Raw genomic sequence first — 24,642 nt, 5'->3', positions numbered from 1 at the left:
GGTTAGCGTAAATATGTGCGACCTAAGTTGAGAAAAACTTGCGAAATCTTCGCCAGTTTTCAAAGAGCCCGACGAAGCCCGACGAAGCCCGACGAAGCCCAACAAACATGTTGGTTTTTTCCTTTCTTTTTTTTTTTTTTTTAACTATTAACTCTCGGGATTGGGAGTATGCAAGATTAGATGGGTCTGGCTAAATTTTCGCGTAAAAAAACAAAACAAAACAAAAAAAACAACTATTTAGTACACTATTCTTGTTTGGTGTGCAGTTGCAGAATTCCATTCCTTGAATTTTGCTGAGAAACATTCATTCAGCATATTAAAAGATAAATCTTCGAAAAAAATCTTCATTTCCATTTTATTTTCTCATTTTTATTCAGTTCTCTATTTCTCATTTTCGACCCTCCTTCGGCCTTCCCGCTTTTATCAACAGCTGCTTGTTAAGTAGAAATCACTTACTCTAGTTTTTAAGACTTTCGTTCCATATAACAATATATTCCGCGTTACAGGATATTCCACCTTTCTTCCATTCCTCCCTTTATTATTTCATCAAATTGGATATTGCGCCATCTTGTTAATTTCCTGGGTATAGTATTTCGGACCTCTCTCGCTTCGCATATTTTGCGGCTCTTCCGGGCATTAGTCAATGATTGAAATGGTAAAATGCTTTCTCTTTAAGTGACTCAAGTTTTTTTTTAAATTTTCCACGATGTGCAGATTAAACTTACTGCAATGGAACAATCTTGATTTCTATTACGTGCCGAAGACGCACTGTAAAATTACTTTGAGAAACTTAATCATCTTTTGTCATGTCACGATAAGAACTGAACAATTATATTTTCGGATCTACTGGACGTAATTCGCTAATTCAAACAGTAAAATACTCTTCTTCAGTAAAAGTGTTTTGCTTCGTAGTTTTCCTTAAGCACCTATCACTCCTTAAAAGATATTTCGCGCCATTCTAAATTTCCTGTGAGATGTTTATCGCCTTCTATAGTAATCCGAAATAAAGCAGCATGTAAAATAATCACCACCCGGAAACAGCGGGTCAAAATTGGGTCAAGATCGATCAATCCTTGCCTCTCCCACTCGCTCGCTCAAAATACAAACGCACCCAATGGATACTCTCAAGGAATTGCTTGCGCTAAAAACATTTAACAAAGTCAGCTATTTCGCAGTTATTTGTTGGATTCCGATCGGTCTAATCTTCTTTGGCATTTTCTTAGAGATGGAAATCGCCGAGTCCAGGTTCGATTTTCACTGTGGTGGAGCAAAAAGTGAAGACAACAACCTTGTCCGTGGACAATGTTTTGAGCTCTACGAGAAGCAGTACAACAAACACAGTCTTCCTATCTATGCCTTCGTAGTCCTTAACTTCTTCCTCGTTGTAAGTGTTTGTGCTATTTACTCCCTTAAGATGAGCGCTACAGTCGATAAACTGACTCCAAGCGCTCATATAAATGGCGACGAGGAACAGTCGCGCGACGGCGAAAACGCATTATCCAGTGGGAAAAAAATGTTTATCGCTTACTGCTGTCAACTTTTCGCGAGGATTGTGTTTGGAGTTCTCTTCATGGTTCTACAAACTCAAATTTTTTATCCCACGGACTTTCCCTCCAGCTTTAGTTGTGATCTAAACTCTGCAGGAGATCAGCCAAGGAATTCTACTGGCGTCATGCAAAACTCCACATCAATTTTACACGGTTGTCATAATCAACGAGCAACTAAGAAAAACTCCTGGATGAAGGCTGCTCTTGTGGTGAACGGAGTTTTTGTCTCTGTCGTTCTGATGGAAGCCGTATATATTTTGTTACGAGCGTGGAAAAAGGATAGTTTCATGAAAAATTCCCAGTTTCTAAGAGCCCACCTGAATCCCTCCCGTGGCCGCTCACAAAATGCTATAAATCCGGCCAGGCCCACCCAAGAACTTCACGAGGTAGAGGAAAGAACGGACCACGAGACGAATGTCCTACATATGCCATGCGAGTCTGAACAACTCCGAACAACACCGCTTCAGGAATTCATCGAGAATTCAAAGAAGATTGTTAAAGAAGACACATGTCGACCTCCACAACTCCGGTCGCCTTTTTCAAGTACTCCTGGCGAAGGATTCTCAGCTAAACATTTGAGTTTGGATCAGATTTACACCAACCTTGTCGTTGTTGAAGACATAGCTAACTATGACTTTACTGGAAACCGACAGGAGAAACTCAAAGTCTACGCCAGATCGGGTGAGAGAAACACAACACCCAGAGGGCCGGAGGACATTTTTAACCGCGAAAACAAAAACATTTTAATTGTTGGTCGTCCGGGAATCGGAAAGACACTTTGCTGTACCAAAGTTCTCAGGGACTGGGCATTTGACAAAGTATTCCATCAATCGTCAGATGCTCAAGTTCATTTTGATGTTGCTTTCCTCATCAAATTTAGGGCATTCAACACAGCAGCCGACCTAAGCCTCAGGGAACTGCTCACAATGTCAGAACATTCCCCCTCAGATCATATGGATGACAAAGTCTGGAATTACATCCTTGAGAATCCCGAAAGAGTTCTCATTATTTTCGATGGAATCGATGAATTTAAACATAACTCAAAGATCGGTGATGAAAACTACGATCCGCGATTCAGAAGCCGTGTGGACGAGAAAATGCCTCTCTTCGCTCTTTATGAGAAGCTGGCGACTAGGAAACTTCTCAAAGGGGCTTCTTTTTTGACAACTACGAGACCTACAGCTATGCCATGCATCGAAAAGATTCTTTTCGACAAAGTCTACGAGATCCTCGGCTTCTCATCCGAACAAGTCAAAGAGTACGTAAACAAATTTGCTGAAATAGACACGCATGCGGGAGAAACACTATGGCGACACATTGGCGGCAACATGAACATTCTCTCTCTATGCTATATTCCTGCGAGTTGTTTCATCATTTGTTCAAGTCTCTTTCATATGTTGAGCTTCAATGGCTCTTTAAGTCTTAGCCTACCAACGAAATTAACAGATATTTACAAGAAAGCAGTGAAAATTTTCTACTTGAGACACAACGAAGAATTCCGCGGCAAGAATTTCACTCGCGCAGAATTAGAATCTGACAATTTACCCCGTGAAGTTGGAGAGAAATTTAAAAAACTGGAGAAAATGGCATTTGAAGGAATTAAAGAAGGAAAGCTGATCTTTGGAGGAAACGAAGTAGGGGAAATGGAAGACAGCGCCCTCTTTCACCGCCTACCCGACCGCCGAACTGACGAGTTAAACCGCGAAAAACAATTCTGTTTTATTCATTTAACAATGCAAGAGTTTTTCGCTGCCAGGCACCTAACGAATATGAGTAAAACAAAATTGAGGAAATTTGTTTCTGAGAACATCAATAAGGGCAAATGGCAGCTGGTTTTCCAGTTTCTAGCAGGACTAATGAACGATAAAGAAAAACTACCGAGCGAAATTATCACAGACCTTCTTCCTGTGGAAACTGAAGAGCAAGAAAGCGAATTCTACAACGAAGAGTGGCCAAGGAATATGGAGCCAAGGAAAGTCACCTGCTGGCCGACTGAAGATAAAACACATTTAGCAGTGACATTATTTAAATGTTGTAGTGAAAATAATGAGATAAAGGAAACAGTTCAAAGAAAACTTCAACAAATTAACTTTAATTTTGTAAATTTTATTGATTGTCAACTCACAGCTGTTGATTGTGCTTCGTTAGTTACTGTAATTGAGAATCAAAACATTTCACATTTAGAATTGAGTTTCAATGACATTGGCCCTTTGGGCTGTTTAGAGATTTGTAAATTGTTAAAATGTAGCAATTCTCAACTGAGCTGGTTACACCTCGCAGACAATCAATTGACAGATGAAGCAGCAAAGTATTTAGCTGACGCCATCAGAGACAACAACTGTCAGCTACGCCGGTTAAACCTCTTCAGCAATAACATCACAGACAAAGGAGCACAGCACTTGGCTGAAGCCATCTGCAACGAAAACTGTCAGCTACGCACGTTATTCCTCTCTGACAATAACATCACAGAAGCAGGTGAACAACACGCAAATAATTTACTTAGCAAGAGTCAGTCTGACTGTTTCCTTGATATATACCATCGCTAATTTCACAAATAATTGATAAAACTAAAAAGAAATTATACTAACAACTTACAAGTTAAAAATGTGAGGTAACCAGCTCAGTAACATTGCCACACAACAACTCAAACCTTGAATGAAACAAACCATATTCTATGAAGCGCTTACAGGAGCAAGATTATTTGAACCGGATCGAAATGAAAAAAAATTGAACCAATGAAGATGTTTATTGACAGCAAAAGATGTCGAACCAATGACAATGAAGTAAAAACACAAAGCTTACTGCAGAGAGAACAAACAAACCTCGGACCTCTCAGCAAACTTTCTCGCTTTATGATTGGTTAGTTTCGATCCTAATTTACTCCATGCTTCTGTATGTTTTAATCAGCTTGTGTCCTTTACAAGGAATAGTTTTCTGTTGAGTTTATTGAAGTTCTTCCGGAGATCTGAGCGGATCAGATGAGTAAATAAAGCACAGATTTCTTGCTAGACTTAAAGTTTTCTTTGAGAGTTCGTTTTTCGTTTTTTTATAATCAAAGCAATCCGGTTTAAATATTTGTAGATAGGGCCAGAGTTCAAAGTTTATCAAATGAATGTTAATTAAATCATGTCAGCAGATTTATACTTTGTGTTGTAGTCAATTAAGCCCCAGCCTATGCTTAGACATACCAGACAGAGGAGAGCGCTTTACACAGAACTTTGAAACAGAAAAAAATTGGCCAAAGGGAAGCGATGGGAGAGGAGGGGGGATTGCCTCTTCAATATCAAACAAAAGTAGAAATAACTTATCTGAGAAGGCTGCCTCAAGTCCTCTGTAGAAGCTCTTCTTGGCAGTACAATCTCTTCAGCAGGGATAGGACCCTCCTTAAAGTGAACCTTTCCCAATCCCAGATTGAAATTCATGATTATTCCAACCCTATCATTCAAACTGGACCAAATTCCACACCCTGTCTCTGTGCAACAACTCCTGGAAAAAGTGCCTGAATATTAAAAATTTTGGCCAAAAGTTTCATGATTGCACATGTTAAGTATAGAGAATTTGGAATTGGAGAAACTAATAATCCCCTAATCAATAGTTTTCTTTATTCTCATCACTTATCTGCTTGACATTATATTGATAATGTAAGGAGAAATTCTGTCTTGATCACTCACAATCATGGCAGTTAAAGGATTAACACAGAGTTGGAAATTGCTTCACCCTATTTTTAATGAAGTTTCTTTTACAAGTTACCAAACTCTCAATACCCTATGTACATAAACATGTGCAGCTGTGGCTTACTTGCAATTTTCATGACTTTCAAACTTAATACCAATGATACAATATTTTAAATTGGATAACAGAGCTTGCATATTCATTGCTATCAAACAGCCGCAGTTTCACTTTGACACCCTGAGCTCAATAAGTTCTTGAACTATGGGTAACTGAAGGTTTCAACTACAATTTAGTTTCCTAATGACCAGTTCACCAACATCTTGGGTCTTCTTGTCAGGAAATTTTTTTACAGGTCATTGAGCTCACATGCTACAAAAGGTTAAGTGATTCTATCCAGAGAACCTGATCAACTTCTAAAAGACTTGAGGTGTTAGCAAACTGGTTGTTTGCAAAACAACTTGTGGGTGAATAGGACCGCAAATTCAAACTATATGAGGAATTCGTATAGTTCTTTCACTGCTTCTTTCTTCCCGGCTGCATCGCTGCGGAGTAGACTGCCCATTGCCAACTACAATAGACCACTCCTGGTTAAGTGCACACCACTTCTGCCAATAAAAAAGACACTTTGTCCACCAGCAGTATAGAAGAGCAGCATCAAGAATGATCCCAAATCCATTCACTACGTAGAATATCACACAAGCTGTTGAAGTGCAAAGTTCAGAAGCACTCATAGAGATGGAGAACACATTAAGGAAAAGTCCAACAACAAATACAGTGAACCAGATTATGGGGGTTGGCTTATCTTCTGGTCTGCGCCACTAAGGTTAAAAGGAAAGGAAGTAAGTTAGCCTTGCAAATTTCTTTTAACTAGAAGTGCATATTTGTAACATCTATGGCTTCTATTTTCTGAGGCTTTACTCCTTTCACTTCCAAGATCTGATTGCTAATTCTCCCCTATAGCTGCTATACATTTCTTTGTAAAGTAGTTATGAGAATTTGATGTTAGATCAACATAAAAACTGATAGGTATTCTCATTACCTCTTTGCTAGTAAATGTATGGATGCAATAAGGAGAGGTTACAAGGTAATCACTTCTGGATAGTTTAACAAATGAAATTCATTGATTTATCGCTTTGATGGGTTTAATACAAACCAAGGTACTGACCAGCTCCCAGTTGGCTTGTTAGCTCAGTTGGTAGAGCACTGCACTGGTCAGTATTGCAGGGGTCGTGTGTTCAAATCCCATACAGACCTGAATTTTTTTCAGGCCTTATTTCCACTACTACATATTACTGCCAGGATCACTCTCATAGGTTTCATGAAATAGTAGTACATATATATGATTTTCATAGATTCATATTCACTGATAAATAAACAGTGGTTTAAAGTGGTCTGTACTCTAATCAACAATAATATTCGTCATCACAGCGGTCAAAATGCTGTGGACTAACAAGGTGCAAGCACCTTCAACCAGCTTTATTTACCAACAGGCACATAGGAAAAGAGAGGGACAAAAGTTAAAACTGAAGGGGGGAGGAGAGAGTAGAGGAGCAAGGGAGACAGGTATGGAAGAGGTAACAAAGGCAGTTGAAATAATGATGATGACAATGATAACAGTATCCATAATGTTCGCTCAGTAAAGAATGATCACAGCAATAACAATAATGATGATGGTACCTAAGAGATCAACTACCAAATCAAAAATCAAAAATACAATTACCTCAGCATTAGGTTTACCTTTTTCTTGATATCAACTTTATGCCGGCACAATTGACGAATATTTTTTTCTTCTTTTTTTAAACCATGTCAAAAGACATGATGCATGAACATGTTTTGCTGAGCCAGAACAGTAGCACAGAGTTATAAGGGCTTCTTCCCCAGAAGAGTGGCATATACGGCAGATGCTCTGCGACTCAGAAAGATCAGAATTTTCCTGTTCAGTTATTTTGCCCTGTATGAGATTGGCTAAATGCTTTTGCTGAAGGTCTTTCATCATGTTGTAGAGTTGCTGTTGTCATTGCTGTCTTCCAGCCGTGGAGTTCTGAGGTACATGGTAAAGAGAGAAAACAAACGAAGAATGTCCTTTATTTGTTGTGAAAATATGCATGCCAGGATATTTGTCTGCAGACATAACCTATTCCAAGATGCAAACAGTGTTCCTTGAGCAAAGTTTGAGGAAAACTATGAGCTTGATAATGTCAAAGGACAAATATACCAGTATGTTTTCACACAAAATTGAGGCTTTTGTGGTTATCATTCTTCAAATATATCGCAATGTGCATGAAAAAATGTTTGGAAACAGTTTACTCTTTGCTGTGGGCCAATATTTCTTTAGAGTGTTCTCTGATACCACTTTATGAATGAAAAAAAATTTTCCATTCTTCTGTAGCAACCGCCAAATGCTCTCTCATCTTGAATTAAATTTTTAACGAAGAAAAAAAAGTGCTTGAAGAGTAGGGACTATATTCACTAAGCTCAAGAATTTAACCTTGCATGGCTGAGTGGTTTTCAGGCATCAAATTTTATTCTAAATTAGGTGCAACTAAGAAGATTCTCTATCTTAATTAACAGTTAATCTTCATGTCATTGCAAATTACATGCAAGTAATCTCAGAAAAAATTAAAACATTTTAACTTTGGAGCCCCACAACAAAGTGGATATCTGTGAAATGTTCGTAGTCAGAAAGGATGAGTCTCAAGCTAGTCTCTGCCATTGAAAAGAGCTTCCAGTGCCTCTGTCTTAGTCACTCTGGCTCAGCAATTTAATACAGAAAACTGTACTAAACATTTTTGCATGCCATCAACCATGTTTAATCTCAGTTGATAAACTGAAATGATTAAATGTTATACACATGCAGTTCCAAATCATTTACTGTATAATCAGACTAACAGTGATGTGATAACTACCTGGTCTTCATCATTGAGCTTGGATAATGATGATCCAGAATCAGTGTTGCATGGGGCCACAACTTTTACTTTGTGCACAGAAGCAGATGCAGACTGTTCCATCTCTGATGTGCCAGTAGTCCCTTCCACTGTTGCCACAGTGATACTTCCCTTGCGAAATGGTTTCCTAGCTTTCTAGGATTCCTAGGAATTTCCTAGGAATTTCTTAGGAGTCAGTGGAATTTTCCTAAAAACATTTAAGCTCTCTAGAGGTGTGAACAAACATTACTAGGTTCCTAAGAATTTCCTAGGAAATTCCTAGGAATGATTACAGGTAGAATTTACATAAAAAAATAGATTCTTGATCCTTGGGAAATTCTTAGGAATTTACTAGGAAAAATTATTTTTTAAAATAAAACCTTAATTTTTAAGAATTATACTTGTGAGTTTAGCTTTTGAAAGAAAAGTGCCATTTTAGATGTTTCAAAAAGTCACTACTTGCAATATACCACAAATTTTTTTTATTTTGCATTATAATTTACAACTCATTAATTTTAAAGCAGATATTCTTGAAGTTTATACAATTTCCAATAAAACATTAATTTTTATCCTTCAATTGCATATCACAATACATTGAAATAAAAATTTACTGTAGTAAAGAATACAAGCAGAAAACTAAATCAAATGCAATTCAAGTGGGATTTCAATCCATGTGTTTGGTGCTCCAGTCAGATAATAAAAATGCTATAACATCTATGAAAATATGACACATTTTAGCTACACCTCCCAAACTTAACATTATATACGTATGATGCATGATCCTCGCAGTAGAGAGCGCTATTTATGCAATAGCAAGAATCAGACCTGAAAAAAATCAGGCCTGTACGGGATTCGAACCACTGACCTCTGCAACACTAGTGCAGCGCTCTACCAATTGAGCTAACAAGCCAACTGGGAGCAGGCCATTCAGTTGATTCGTAATAAACCCATGATGATAAATCAGATACAATGAATATATCAAGTTCATATATTTGAACTGCGGTATTAGATACGTATGATGCACGATCCTCGCAGTAGAGAGCACTATTTATGCAATAGCGAAAGTCAGTCTGATTTTCGCTATTGCATAAATAGCGCTCTCTACTGTGAGGATCGTGCATCATACGTATCTAATACCGCAGTTGAAATAATTTTATATGAACTTCATATAATTATTCATTAACATTATATCTTAAGGCTTCAATTTTTGAGACTACCTGAATGTGCCAAAATAACTTCTGATAGCACAGGAATGGTGAAAACATGATAAAAACATTATGAACAGAATTATTGAAATTTAACACCAATCCAGATACTGGAATGTTGGATCCCACTAACTTAATGTCAAATCATTTTTCATAAACGGTTAGCATAATTATGCCAAGATCTTTTACAAACAGTTATAAAAGCTAAGCAGGAACATGATAAAAAGGGGAACACAGGAGCAAGTATGGATAACTGAAAATTTCACAGATACTCAAGGTCTGGACAATCAAGTTTTGATGGTACTTATTTCACTTGGCAGACTCCTGAAGGATACGGAATTTTCGAAGATCTTTTTTTTTAATATGCGATGAAGAAAGTAAAGCTCCTCCATATTTTTGAATGATGTCTTTTTTTTTTTCATTCCGAATTGCTTTAAATTCTATATTTAATCTAGCGCAGAAATCCAATTGAAGAAATAAAAACAACCAGCTTTTAGTAAGTAAGCTTATAAAGATGCAAGTCTGTTGCATACCCAGTTTTAAACTTTCGATTTTAAATGAGGCCAAAAATAACTCAGTTTCCTTTGGAGTTTAACTCATTATATATGAATGTAGATGAGATGAATACTGCAAAGATATTTAACAAAACGATGATCAGATTTTTAACCTCCACGAGGACAATCAATAATCAAAATGTGCGGATGTGGGTTTACATTAAAAACAATAACTTCTTCCTCAGAGTTTTCCTCTGAACACATGGCTTAAATAATAAGTTAAAAACATTGGAGCGTGACAAGAGAAATTAAAATAAGAGGGAAAATTATTTTCCAAACAGTCTATCAAAAATAACAGAGGTGATAATTCATTTATGGGGGCGAAACAATCTCAAATTTCACAAAAGAGGACTAAAGAACTTCCCAACTGGACAGGACACAAAGCGAGCAGTTTGTTTACATTTCGCATTTACATTTGCGACAAGCGGATATTCATCGTTTCACTGACCTTTCAAAAGACCCTTTTAAGATATGACTACTGAAGAGCTCCCTAGCCCAGCTCAGTTCTTTCCAGAGTTAGTGACAGAGTTAGTCTCCTCCACTAACGCTGGTTCTTTCCTCAAATCCTTTTGCACGTCCCCGACAATCAGCCTCGCTGAGTTCGATGCCATTAGCCTTGGATCGCTTTCTTTCCTCGCCTCCCCTTAATGTAAACACAATAATTTCGGTCCATCCGTGTGAAAACTTTTCAGGTTGGGCCACTGTAGAGTGTGCAAAGCTTTGTAAAATTTTTGAAGTCGACTTCTCCATTGAAGAGCATTGACAAAAGGATTAGATCAACGATTCATCCTCTGTGGGTGCGTGTTCACGAAGATGTCAATCATGTTATGGTTATTTTTGGAACGGAAGTTGTCTTCGTCTTCCGGTCGTTTTCAAACCAAAGGAAAGCTAGTCGTTAGGGTTTTTCACTAAAGCAATTCTCTGGTTATTTTTCATCTCTCTTTAGGCATGGGTCGCACTTGGGAAAAGTTATTCAATTTTATCCAATTATCCAGTCTTTGTGGTTGAAACTGACGTCAGGGCACATTTCCAAGTGAGACGCCAGCTTTTCTAGTTTAAAAAATATTTTATAATCAATAAAAACATAAAAATTACCGTAGTGCTCCAGTAGGAAGGGTAGATTCTAGAAAAAATTGAGTTAAACAAAAGAAATGAGAAGGTCAACTGTTAACCCATCGAGCACCCATTCCTCCCATTTCCAGAATTTTCGAGACTTGCGAGGCGTTTGAGGCCGTAATATACTGACTCTGGAAGAAAAAGGAAAAACTAAAGAAGGAGGAAAAAGTAAAGAAGGAAAGAGAGAGAAAACAAAATGCGACCAGGGCTTGAACCTTATACCTCCCTTATACTTTTGTCCGCTTGTTCATTCCACTAGGTACGCAGAGCGTTTACTAGTTCAGTCGTGAATTCCGCGTAAGATTGCACGCGAAAATCGATATCGCACGAATTGCGAAGCAATGCAATACTCTACAACTATACAACAGCATGCAAATATAGTCAACTTGAACTGCTTTTTATTTAACTTGGTTTCACACAGGTATCCCAAGTAATAAGTGGCATATACATGTTATATCATATATCAATAAATTTCTAATTAATAATAATTACGATGGGTATATACATGCATCATCAATTTGAGATATATCTTTGACATGCATTCAATTTCGCACCTCATGAACAATAAGAAGAAACAATAAAATGATGTACTACATCATTTTCCCTTGGTAGGGAAAATGATGTAGCTTTTATGATGGTTTGAAGTAATCATTACATTTTAAAACTTTACAGTAACCTTTTAAACCTCAAAAACTAAACATCGTACACTTATATGAGTACACTTTCTTTTTTCATCAAAAAGATATGTATATGTGTTTACCCCTTTTTTCAAAGAAATTGTTATTTGAAACTATATATTTAATAATCATCTTTTCTTTTCTCCTCAACGAAGTGATGCATGGTGGATGTATATTTGACTTCAAAGGAACAATACAAATATTTTATTAGACGTTTTGGTGTGTTGTATCGCTGAGTACTATATGTACACGAGTTGTGCCGTATTTTGACGGGCCCATGGTGCGAGCCAAACTATAAACGACAAATAAAAATACAAAGCAATACTACACAAAAAAACTCCTGAATAAGTTATTTATTATCCAATTCGTTTTTTCTTTCTGCCAGACCTTTCTTGGTGGCAAAAAGAAAAGATGGGGGTAATCATGCAGACTAAGTTTCCGAGGGCTTCCCAGATAATTTTCCAGGGGATATAAACATCCTACGAGTAGTACCTGAAGTGGATTAAGAAATTCCTATTCCAAAGGGCCGTTATGGGGAAGCCTTCTGTAGAGAGGAGAGGGGGAGGGGTGCGGATGGAAAAAAAAATGGCTCATTCTCTTCTAGTGTCCAGAAACCAAACGAAATAATTTACAATTCCTATTTAAATTCACGACTCCTACACAAGAGTGTGTGTGCAGGTCGAACTAGGAGCCTGAGTATTTAATGCCGTCCAACAAAGTTACACAAATATTAAACAACTTGTCATCACATGCACCTCTCGGGCTAAAACGTTCAGTGTGCCGCCGCCTGATAAGAAAGCCCAAAGGGAGAAATGGGAACGTATTCCCCATCCAAATGCAGGTGCACCGACCTCTGGGGGTTAGAGGTAAAACAGCTTAATTATATGCAAGATAAAATTTAACATAAAACAAGGAAAGTTCGAGAGCTGAGACGAATACCTTACAAATGTCAAACCTTAAATACATCATACAACAAAAGACTCAATTAACGCCATAGCGGCCCACGTGCTAACATACCAATAGGAAAATATTTACATTCTTTGTCACTGCCACTTACAGTTTAGTTCCGCCGAATGTAAATACATTTCCTATTAAAATCCACGACTCATACACAAGAGTGGGTGTGCAGCTCGAACTAGGAGCTGTGAGAATACAAAGGACGGGAATTACAGGCCTAAGGAAAAAGAAACCGCGAAACGGCTTTCTAACGAGTCTGCAACATAACCATCTTTAGCGTTTTCCGAACGCCATCTACCGCGTCTCTTAAACATTCCATTCTGTCAGAAATACCGCCGTTAGCAGCGGAAGACGCACCGCCACTTCTAAAGCTGTGCCAGGAAAAGGATGCACGATCTAGGCCTACGTACAGCTAACTTTTTTGACAAAATCTCACGACATCTGGTGTATGAAATCTTGGATCCGGCACGGACAAATTGGGTTCCGGAATTAGCCTGTATGTTCCCAAACAGGAAGTCATCGCCGCCATTAAGAGATGAAGGGAGAAGGAACTTAGCTTGGGACAATTATTTGACAAGGTTAGCCAAGGGAAAGAGGTCAGTACTGGTTTTGACAATTGGTACAGCGGCACCCTCACGATACTGATTGGTCTTGCTACTTTCAATGAATAGTTCAAAGTATGTTTGGTGTGGAATTACGTCCTTGGGTCTTAGGTTTGAAAGCTCATCAAACCTCAAGAACCCTGCGTGAGCGAGGGGTGCCATGGCCATAAATCTCGTATCGACCAAAGAGCCATCCAGGCTCTGGAAGAACTTAAGGAGAATTTATGTAGTCATCGGGGACTTCTTGGATTTCTGATGCAACAATCTCCGTCGGGCAGATTCCAAAACTTTCTGTGGAAGCGTGTGGCTCGTTGGTGACTGGAAACCAGCAAGATCATGTGCCCACCGGATGCTATACAAGGCCGTCTGGCCCGGAGCTGGAGAGGTAGAAGCCTGAAGGACACTGAGTAAATAAAAGGACACGAAAGCCGCGGATGCCGACAAGACGCTGATTTCAGGGAACCTAGAGGCCCAAGAACGCCAGCGTTTAAAACCGCAAACATACGTAGCAGTTGTACTATCTGCTCTGGAGCCAAGGACCACTTGGGGTAACTTGTTTGCTCAGAGACGCAAGGAAGGATCCTCAGCGAGGGTAAGCTCGGACCACATGGGACTGGAAAAAACGTCTAGGAAGACAAAAACTGAAAAAGAAGGAACTGTAAGCAGGAAATTGGTTGGTGGCCCACGGAAAATAGATATACTGGAAATGATCCTACGGATTAGAAACGAGTCAAAAACGGTAGGAATAGTATGAAAACTACACAAGGCATGCAGACACGGATATTACAAACATGAACGGCCACAAAACGAGAAGAACACAGCCACCGAGACACGAAAAAATATAAAACAGGACTACCAATAGCACCGCCACCGAGGCGTGCACAAGTCACCGAGACTAATAAGCATAGGCAGCCATGGAGGCAATCGCTAGTCACCGAGACTAGAGGCACGCATGGCCACCGAGGCCGACAGTAGACACCGAGACTACAAACATACTGAACTACGAGATAGAGCCGACCTACGCGAGGTCAAGAAAACACCGTCAATGGGAAAAATTCTCCAATGAGAAACTGTAAACATGAAGAAAAAAGGGACACAAGTTACAGCAATCATAATATAATTTAATCAGACGTATAACGGGGTGAAGATAAGAGGTGCAAAAGTTACAACGGCGTGAAATGAAATAACAAATCAGGGAGATAATCGTAAGGTAACAAGCGGATAAACGAACTGCTAGTACATAAGACTTGAACGTAGACCCATCAAAAATGGACTCGGAGGAGCCCGTAATAAAAATCCCTGCAACGTCAGTGAAAGTAATTAATGATGCCCTTGACAAGGGAATGGTAGGGAGACTCGAACTCGAAGAGCATGGGCCAAAACGGAGACGAAAACCAATTGGGGTACGATAAGAGTACCCGCAGCTTTGCAATGCGTAAGATGACTGATAACCCGAGCAATCAAGGACACTAGGGCCCCGGGTACTAGCCAATTATTCTCCCCAACCCAGTCGTTGCAAAAAGCGTCGACACCTTTACAACCAGGGTTTCATTAGCGTGAATAGAACCTAGTAAGCTTAAAATTGTGGGAATTAGCAGCAAACTGATCCACAGAGTGAGGGCCCCATATAGCCATATTAAGGAATTTAGTCATAAGGGCAACAGCAGAAAGCTCTCTAGCGGTAGAATGACCACTGAGTTTCCAAAATTGAGACAATGTCGGAGAAAGCCCGCTTGATTTTCTTCCCTGGAACAAAAAGTAAGCCCTGAAACAGATCAATAGTAAACCCCAACCAATCAATGACAGGGATGGGGACCCTAAGAGATTTCTCCGAATTGAGAACAAAGCCAGAGTGAACTAAATCCCCCTGTACTTTCTCGCTGCTAACCGAGGCAGCCTGATATGAAGAAGGCTCCCCTAACCCGTCGTCAAGATACACAGCGATATGGATGCCCTGTCGCCTCCAGTGGGAAACGAGAGGTCTAAACATCTTAGTAAAGATATAAGGGGCTGAAGAAAAGCCAAAGGGAAGGATTCGGAAGCAAACATATCTAACCTTACCCTTGTAATACCAGGAAAACCCAAAAAAACACTGGTGAGGAGGGAAAATCTCAACATGATGATAACCACTCTTAATATCAAATGAAAACATGAAATGACCTGCATCCAAAAAATTCAAAGCGACCTTAAGGTCTTCCGAAACTTAACTCTCTGCTTCCACAGGTGCTTGTTAATAAGCCGCAAATCTAAGATCAAAGCTTCATGCCTGAGGACTGCACAGATACAGATAAAGGATTCACATTATGCGGTATCGAGTCCGTTTCAAAAAAACGATTGGTGAGTAGCAATTCAGATATTGCTTCTTCGACGAAACCTGCATTGGCTAAGGCAGACTTATTTTTATCTGAGAAGCTAACAGGGGGCATGGAGTAAAAAGAAATACGATAGCCTGTATCTATAACATCTAAAATATACGGATTGGCACCAATAGATTTCCAAAACTGAATTTGGGTCTTAAGTCTACCCGCTACAATAACATTAGAGCTCTAAAAACCCCGCTCATATTCATAGAAGTCATGATTTAAATCTACGTACTCTGGAGAAAGAATTAGAGACTTATCTCTGTTCGGTAAAAGCGTGGAGCTTTCCGCGTCCATTAAATTCGCTTCCTGGGCTAGATAGCTGTGGGCTGAACACCACGAGAAGGGCACTGGCTTCGAAAATGGCCAAACTTTCCGCAGGCAAAACAGGATCCTCCCAGGGCGGACGAACTAGGCCAGGTAGTAGTGGAGGTATTCTGTGAGGCAGTGGCGGGAAATGTTGGACTGGAGAAAAGGGCCAGGAGAATGGAAAACCGTAGGACTGTCGAGGGGAACGGACGGAATGGGAGCCTGAAAATGGGGACCTCGGGGAAGTAAAAACTGTTTTTTTCTGCGATTGAGCTCGACGGCGCTTCTGCTATGCTCTTGCTTCGGCCTGTCTTATGCGTTTGTGGTCGTCGCTGTTGTCGGCAAGGTCTCTGTGCTCGTATTCATTAACCACTTCCCAACCTTCTTCAGAGGAATCGGCGATTAAGATAAGTTTATTCCTATGAGCGAGCTTTTTCTCACCTTCTTTAAGTTCTTCAAGGGCCTTTTCAACTTGTGGTGGCGTAGATTGGAAGAATGAGGAGGCCGACTGAACGTGATCGAGGACTTGAGTATTCGCCTCAAACTGCTTCTCGTTGCTTTTCTTCTTAAATTTCGGTGCTGATGAAGGGGTGGATTTAAGTCTTTTTATCGCTGATTCGTGCTCTTCAGACAATTCTCTCTTGAGGGGTGCAAAACCATCGCGAAGCTCCTCCTGTAGATCGGATAAGGTTTTGGCGAGATCAATTTTAGGATCGGACGGCATCTTAACATAAAATAAGGGAAGGTCGAGAGCTGAGATGAATACCTTACATATGTCAAACCTTGAATACACCATTCAACAAAAGACTCAATTAACGCCATAGCGGCCCATGTGCTAACATACCAATAGGAAAATATTTACATTCTTTGTCACTGCCACTTACAGGTTAGTTCCGCCGAATGTAAATACATTTTTCCACGAGCGCGCGTTGGATATGAGATGACAAAGAGTTAACGAGGCGCGTAGCGCCGAGTTGGCTATAATCATCTCATATCCAACAAGCGCGAGTGGAATAATTGTTTTATAAAAACGCCCCCAAAAAAATTATTATTTTTTAAGAAAAAACCGGACTTTTTAGCTCCCTTTTGGTTAAGCCATTATGGTATATGAGCCAATATACCATAATCTACAAATATGGTAAGCGTACGCGGCAGCTTAAAATAGCCTCGTTGGCTATCTAGCACCTCATCATCTCATATCCAACGCGCGCTCGTGGAATAATTGTTAATTTCACCTCGTTCTTGTTCCTACGCAAAATAAGTGTCAATTGACAACAACAACAACATCAGCTTCTTCCATATTCCAAATACAATAAATGCTCAGTGAACACAGGCTAAGTGCATGTTTGATAGTTGTGCTTTTAAAAGCTGTTGAAAGGTTACCTAACGAGATCAAGGCGCTCTGTTGGTAAAAACGGAGCAACGCGGCGGAGAAAAAACTACTGAGGTTTGGGTAGGGGTCGGGCTGGTCGGGTAAAGCCAAGATCTGCAATATCCTGAGATTGGTCAATTTAGCAGTTGATGAGAAAATTCGATCAGAAGAAATATGGCAGACCACGCTCGTCACTTGACGAAGCTCCATGGCATAAATGAACATAGTACGCATCCTCTGATTGTTCAATTCAGTCTCTAAGCAGTCCTCATTTGCTACATTTCTGTCATAAAAGTAGTACAGAGCATTTTTTTCTGGGCTCTAGAAGGTAAGAAAGCCACTGGGGATATTGGGAGAACACTTGGAAAACCTATAAATCACGAGCCTAGCTATAAAGTTTTGCCAACATTTTTAGGCTTTTGGTTGACCAACATGTCAAGTTCTGTAAACACTCTGAAAAACTCGTGCTGGGAAGTTTCAGGAAATTCTAACCTGAAACATATTTTGCAGATAACGTGTCTGAACATTTGTCTGTGGCAATTGGCAAAGCTTTATAGTTCAATTCTGCTGGCCCGCAATTTCGATTTCAAGTCTTTTCTAGAACTTATTGTTGGTTACATTTTACGTTTTTTTTTTTCTTTTTTTAGTAGTTTATCATATATTTATAGTAACGTTTAGTTCCATTGTAAAGTGAGTCACTTTTCAGCCGGCCCGGGGACTGCAGCGGAACTCTCTCCTCGTTGCTAGTCGAATACGAGCACCGAAGATTTCTTAGTCACCAGCCTTTATCCGTTTTGGAGGATTCTTTCGCAGTTTCTTGTTGAGTTTCTCTGAATCCTGTTCTTACTACTAGGCTTCTTTTTGACTTTCACCTGAGGACACTTCCGTTTTTCTTCTCCACTTGTAACCAAAATCACGAGATGTTTACACGATTGGAATTCCAGGACCAGGGAATTCGCCGCAAAGAACACTTCGGGAGTCATTTGTGGTGACGTGGATGTTACAAGAGGGTTCAACAATAGGTTTAGCGGGATGCCGGATAAGGCTTGAAAGCGGCTAGGGCTAGATAACTCGTGTGCTTTTCAAAATTGTACATAATTTGTTTCTTGTTGAGCATACTTAAAATTTTTCATGAAAAACTTTTGTTTATAAATTGGATCTCAAAGGTCCACCGCATCGTTACCCGCTGAATTTTCGCCGTGAAAGTTCCTTAAGACACGATGCTCCTAAAGGTAATAATTTTCGTCGGGTGCTGGTGACTGTTAAATCGAGAATGTTACTACAAGCGAGAATGGGAAACTGGAAATGGGTAAATGGAAATGAGAAGATAAGAATGGGAAATGGGAAATGGGAAATAGAGAATGTGGAATGAAGAATGAAGAATGGGGAATAAGAAAACGAAATGGGAATTCGAAAATGGGAGAACATCTTTTTTGTTAGATTTATTGTTTGTTATGCGGTATTTCATATTAGTCTGCGGCGATACTCGATATCCATGTTTTTTTTTTCAAAGCCGTTCAGATCAGAGGCAGAATTGAAGAACGAAGGAAATTGATGATAACGAAATGAGTTGCCCTTGACTTGCTCCGTTACGTCACTATCTGAAGCTGAGCGAGTAACGAAGAGAATTTCCCAGAAGTTGCCATCAAGTTTCAAGAGGAGGGAATTATTTTGGTTAACGTAAACAATCAAGACCTCGTTCGGGGTTTCGGTCGAGATACTCGTGTTTGCGAGAAATCGAAAAGGAGGAAAAATGGTCAGCGTAAATATGTGCGACCCTTAGGTCAAAAAAAAAGAGTTGTCAAATCTTCGCCAATCTTTAAAGGACCTGACGTCCTGATCCTGTATCGGAAGCTTCCAAATTATTATTTTGACAATAACAAACATTTTTATTTGTTTTGTTTTGTTTTTAACCATTAGCTGTCGGGATATGCAAGATGTGTCTAGATATAATTTTAATTTCCAAATTGTTATTTTGAAAAAAAAACATTATTGTTCTTTTTTTTTTTTTTTTTAACTATTAGCTGTCAGGATATGCAACCGCAAGATGGGTCTAGTCTAGATAAAATTTCCTCGGAAAAAAAAAAAAAGAGTTGGTCCAGTACTCTTGTTTGGCGTGCAATTTCAGAATTCTATTCCTTGAATTTCGCTGGAAAATATTTATTCCACATTGTAAAAGATAAATCTTTTAAAAATTCTTCATTTTCATTTGATTTGCCTATCTGATTTTCCCATTCCCTGATCCCTATTTCCTATTTCTCATTTTCGATTCTCCTTCCCACTTTTAGTGGTATCTGCTTGTTACTTAGAAAACATTTTTCTTATTTCATTGCAATTCGGTCTGGTTTTTGAGACTTTCGTTTCATACAACAATACATTCCGCGTTACAGGATATTCCGCCTTTCTTCCATTCCACCATTCATCATATCATCAAATTTGGATATTGCGCTATCCCGTTAAACTCAAGGTATGGTATTTCGGACCTTGCTCGCTTCGCATACTTTGCGGCTCTTTTGGGTACTAGACGCTGATTGAAATGGTAAAATGCTCTCTCTTCGAATGAATAACATTTTTCTTCAAATTTTCCACGATGTGCACATCAAACTTATTTCGATCTTTCTACAAAGGAAAAGTCTTGTTTTCAATCACGTGCCAGAGAAGCCGCTGTAAAATTACTTTGAGGTGCCTAATCTTCTTTTGAAATGTCACGACAAGAACTGAACAATTATATCTTCGGATCTACTGGACGTAATTCGCTGATTCAAACGATAAAATACCCTCTCTTCAATAGACATTTTTTTCCTTCCTAGTTTTCCTGACGCGCTGATCACATCTTTAAAAATATTTCGCGACATTCTGAATTTCTTGTGATATGTTTATCGTCTTCTGTAGTAATCCGAAACAAACCAGCATGTAAAACAATAATCATCCGGAAACATCGGGTCAAAATTGGGTCAAGATCGGAATTCTTTTGTTGCCATGACTTACTCATTCCCTCTCTCACTCACTCGCTCACAAAATACAAACGCTACCAATGGATAGTCTAAAGGAATTACTTGCGCCAAAAACATTTAACAAAGTCAGCTATTTCGCAGTTATTGGTTGGATCGTAATCGGTGTAATCCTCCTTGGTATTTTTGCAGACACGGAAAGTGGTGAATCCAGGTTTGATTTCCGCTGTGGCGGGGCAAAGACTAACAACGTCGACCTTGTCCGGGGACAGTGTTTCGAGCTGTACGAGAAGCAGTACAACAAACACAGTCTTCCTATCTACGGCTTCGTGATCCTTAACTTCTTCCTCGTTGGAAGTGTTTGTGCTATTTACTCCCTAAAAGTGAGCTCTGCAATCGATAAACTGTCGCCAAGCGCTCGTAAGGGTGACGAGCGACAGTTGCACGACCAAGAAAACGCATTAGCCAGTGGAAAAAAACTGTTCATTGTTTACTGCTGTCAACTTTTCACGAGGTTTGTGTTAGGAGTTCTCTTCATAGTCCTACAAACTCAATTTCTCTATCCTACAGACTTTCCCTCCCGCTTTTCTTGTGATCCAAACTCTGGCAGGGATCAGCCAAGGAATTCTACTAGCGTCATGCAAAACACCACATCAATATTTCACGATTGTCATAATCAACGAGCAAATAAGAAAAACTCCTGGATGTACGCTCCCCTCGTAGTGAACGGAATTTTCCTCTTTGTCATTCTGATGGAGGCCATGTATATTTTGCTCCGAGCGTGGAAAGATAACGGTTTCATGAAAAATTCCAAGTTTCTAAAAGCTTACCTGAGTCCTTCCCATGTCAACTCGCTAAATGCAATTACTCCGACCGGGCTCACACAAGAACTTCACCGGGTAGAGGAAATTATGGACCATGAAACAAACATCCCACATATGTTAGGCGAGTCTGAACAACTCCAAACAACACCGCTTCAGGAATTCATCGAGAATACAAAGAAAATTATGAAAGAAGACACATGTCGACCTCCACAACTTCGATCGCCTTTTTCAAGTACTCCCGGCGAAGGACACCCAGCGAAACATTTAATTCTGGATCAGATTTACACCAACCTTGTTGTTGTTCACGACATTGCTAAATATGACTTTACTGGAGACAGACGGGAGAAACTGGAAGTCTACACCAAATTGGGTGAGAGAAATACAACACCCAGAGTACCAGACGACATTCTTAGCCACGAAAACAAAAACGTTTTAATTGTTGGTCGTCCGGGAATCGGAAAGACACTTTGCTGTACCAAAGTTCTCAGAGACTGGGCATTGAACAAAGTGTTCTATAAATCGACTGATGCTAAAATCTATTTTGATGTTGCTTTCCTCATCAAATTCAGGGCATTTAACACAGCAGCCAACCTAAGCCTCAAGGAACTGCTCACTTTGTCAGAACATTCCCCCTCACATCGCATGGATGATGAGGTCTGGAATTACATCCTTCAGAACCCCGAAAGAGTTCTCTTTATTTTCGATGGAATCTATGAATTTAAACATAACTCAAAGATCGGAGAGGAGAATTTCAATCCTCAATTCAGAAACCACGTGGACGAGAGAATGCCCCTCCATACTCTTTACCAGAAGCTTGCGACTGGGAAACTTCTCAAAGGAGCTGCCGTTTTGACAACAACAAGACCTACGGCTTTGTCTTGTATTGAAAGTCTTCCTTTTGACAAATTCTTCGAGATCCTCGGCTTCTCATCCGAACAAGTTGAAGAATACGTAACCAAATATGCTGAAGAAGACAAGGATGCGGGCGACACATTATGGCGACACATCGGCAGCAACATGAACATTCTCTCTCTATGCTACATTCCTGCGAGTTGCTTTATCATTTGCTCAAGTCTCTTTCACATCCTGAGCTTCAATGGTTCTAAACGTCTTAGCCTACCAACGAAACTAACAGATATTTACAAGAAAGCTGTGAACATTTTTTACTTGAGACACAACGAAGAGTTCCGTGGCAAGAATTTTACTCGTGAAGACTTGGAATCAGACGATTTGCCCCGTGAAGTTGAAAAGAAATTTGAAAAACTGGAAAAAAATGGCATTTAACGGAATTAAAGAAGGAAGGCTGATCTTTGGAGGTAACGAAGTACACGGAATGGAAGACAGTGCTATTTTTCATCGTTTACCTGACCGTCGAACAGAGGAGTTAAAATGCGAGAAACAATTCTGTTTCATTCATTTAACCATGCAAGAGTTTTTCGCTGCGAGGCACTTGGTTAACATGAGTGAAACAGAATTGAGGAACTTTGTTGCTGAGAACATCAATTGCGGCAAGTGGCAGTTAGTTTTTCAATTTCTAGCCGGACTAATGAACGATATGGAAAAAGTACCAAGTGAAATTATCACAGACCTTCTTCCTGTGGAAACTGAAGAGAAAGAAAACGAATACTACAACGAAGAGTGGACACGGAATATAGAGCCAAGGGAAGTCACCTGCTGGCCGACTGAAGATAAAAAGCATTTTGCAGTGACAATATTTAAATGTTGCAGTGAAAATTGTGAGATGAAAGCAACAATTCAAAGAAAACTTCAACAGTTGAACTTTAATTTTGTAAATTTTATAAGGTGTCAACTCACAGCTGTTGATTGTGCTTCATTAGTTACTGTAATCGAGAATGTTGAACAAATTTCACATTTAGATTTGTATGGCAATAACATAGGTAGATTAGGCTGTTTTGAGATTTGTAAATTGCTAAAGTGTAGGAAATCTCCACTGAGCTGGTTAAACCTCATCGGCAATCATTTGACGGATGAAGAAGCAAAGTATTTAGCTGAAGCCATCAGAGACAACAACTGTCAGCTACGCACGTTAATCCTATGGCAAAATGACATCGCAGACAAAGGAGCACAGCACTTAGCTGAAGCCATCAACAACAAAAACTGTCAGCTACGCACATTAGTCCTCGCACACAATAATATCACAGACAAAGGAGCACAGCACTTGGCTGAAGCCTTCAACAACGAAAACTGTCAGCTACGCAGGTTAGACCTCAGAGGAAATAAAATCACAGAAGCAGGTGAACAACACGCAAAGAATCTACTTGGACGGAGTCAGTCTGACTTTATCCTTTTTACGTAGCATCGTTAATTTCACAAATAATTGAAAAAATTGCATCGAGCACTTAAAATTTAAAAAACTTGTAATTTAAAAATATGAGGTAACCAGCTCAGTGACATTTGCTAAACAACAACTCAAAACATGAATATAAAAGAAAACCAATTCTTGAACTCTGTCAAACGTTCACTGCAGCGAGATTATTTGAACTAGATTGAAATGAAGAAAAATAAACAATTAAGATGTCTATTGAGAGGAAAGGATCAAACATTTTTTTTTTTTATAAATGACGCAATTACATTTAAGTAAAAACACAAAGCTTACTGCAGAAAAAATAAACAAACCTCGGACCTCTCAGGAAATTTTGTCATTTTATGATTGGCCAGTTTCAATCCTAAATTTATTGCATGCGCTTTGATCAGTTGTGTCTGTTACAAGAATATGGTTCATTGAAGCTCTTCTGGAGATTATAAGTGGATCAAATGAATAAATGAAGCACAGATTGCTTCCTAGAATAAAAATTTTCTTTAATCATTTTCTACTTTTTTGATCAACGTTATCCGGTTCAGGTAGTCTCGTAGTATCTGCCAATGAAATTGCAACCAAATTGTAAATATAAAAACTCCCAGGATGCTTTTCAAAGACAAAAGTCTTTTTTTGTAGATTAGTGATATGAGTCAAATCATTGATATTAATTTACACAATAATTTTCAGCAATCGTTGTAAATACTAGTGTTTTAGTACTTACTTTGGGTCTGTTACTGTTATCATGATAATAATTAAGGTGTAAGACTTAATCTAAATGAATATGCTGCTTCAGTAGTGTTTACATTACCTGTGATGACCACTCCCATCTTTATAAATTAATTTGCACATCAAATAAATGATTTTGATATATTCACACTTATTCAAGACTTGGTAACAGTGGAGACGTTACTTTTTAGCATGTGTATATAGGGTAAGAACTCCTTAGTTTATCAAATAGATGTTGAAAACATTTATACTTTGTGTTGTCGTCAATTTAGCCCCGGCCTATGGTTAGACATACCAGACAGAGTAGAGAGCTTTAAACTGAAATTTGCCTCAGAAAAAAAAATTGGACAAAGGGAGGTGACGGGAGCTAGAGGAAGGGGGTATGTGAAACCTTCTTAGCACCTTCTTAACATCACACAAAGCCAGAAATAACTTATCTGAAAAAGATGCCTTGAGTCCTCTGCAGAAGCTCTCCTTAGCAGTACCTTCTCTTCAGCAGGGATAGCACCCTCCTTAAAACCAACCT

The 24,642-nt window shown here is 39.3% G+C and overlaps 2 protein-coding genes, 1 non-coding gene and 1 pseudogene across 4 annotated transcripts; 2 read left to right on the top strand and 2 right to left on the bottom strand.

Annotated features, from left to right (window-relative positions):
* The first annotated feature begins 708 nt into the window (after nucleotides 1-708).
* On the top strand, nucleotides 709-4,684 carry LOC148724626 (uncharacterized). Its single transcript, XM_088731096.1, has one exon. It carries the CDS (start codon nucleotides 1,115-1,117, stop codon nucleotides 4,091-4,093), a length of 2,979 nt encoding a protein of 992 aa, XP_088587222.1. The 5' UTR covers nucleotides 709-1,114; the 3' UTR covers nucleotides 4,094-4,684.
* Nucleotides 4,685-5,255: 571 nt separating this feature from the next.
* On the bottom strand, nucleotides 5,256-10,652 carry LOC148724625 (uncharacterized; annotated as a pseudogene). The gene is made up of 4 exons (XR_015990640.1): nucleotides 10,449-10,652; nucleotides 8,126-8,299; nucleotides 6,940-7,269; nucleotides 5,256-6,037 (listed from the first exon to the last, which is right to left on the bottom strand). The product of XR_015990640.1 is annotated as an uncharacterized LOC148724625 (transcript).
* On the bottom strand, nucleotides 8,611-16,900 carry LOC111344990 (uncharacterized). The gene is made up of 4 exons (XR_015990639.1): nucleotides 16,214-16,900; nucleotides 14,935-15,798; nucleotides 10,351-13,054; nucleotides 8,611-9,975 (listed from the first exon to the last, which is right to left on the bottom strand). It is a non-coding gene; the product is annotated as an uncharacterized LOC111344990 (transcript).
* A 3,374-nt stretch (nucleotides 16,901-20,274) lies between these two features.
* Nucleotides 20,275-24,364, top strand: LOC111344988 (nucleotide-binding oligomerization domain-containing protein 1). Its single transcript, XM_022952246.2, is given in 2 exon segments — nucleotides 20,275-22,339; nucleotides 22,341-24,364. Coding segments are annotated over 2 exon segments (3,057 nt in total). The 5' UTR covers nucleotides 20,275-20,329; the 3' UTR covers nucleotides 23,388-24,364.
* The last annotated feature ends 278 nt before the right edge of the window (nucleotides 24,365-24,642 follow it).

This window comes from Stylophora pistillata, chromosome 8 (assembly GCF_964205215.1).
Source record: "Stylophora pistillata chromosome 8, jaStyPist1.2, whole genome shotgun sequence".
NCBI lineage: Eukaryota > Metazoa > Cnidaria > Anthozoa > Scleractinia > Pocilloporidae > Stylophora > Stylophora pistillata.
Note: the sequence above shows the minus strand (reverse complement) of the source record. Positions and strands in the feature narration are given on the sequence as shown.

Excerpts from the sequence above, each read along its gene's own strand:
- LOC148724626 (XM_088731096.1), top strand. The coding sequence starts at position 1,115 with ATGGATACTCTCAAGGAATTGCTTGCGCTAAAAACATTTAACAAAGTC.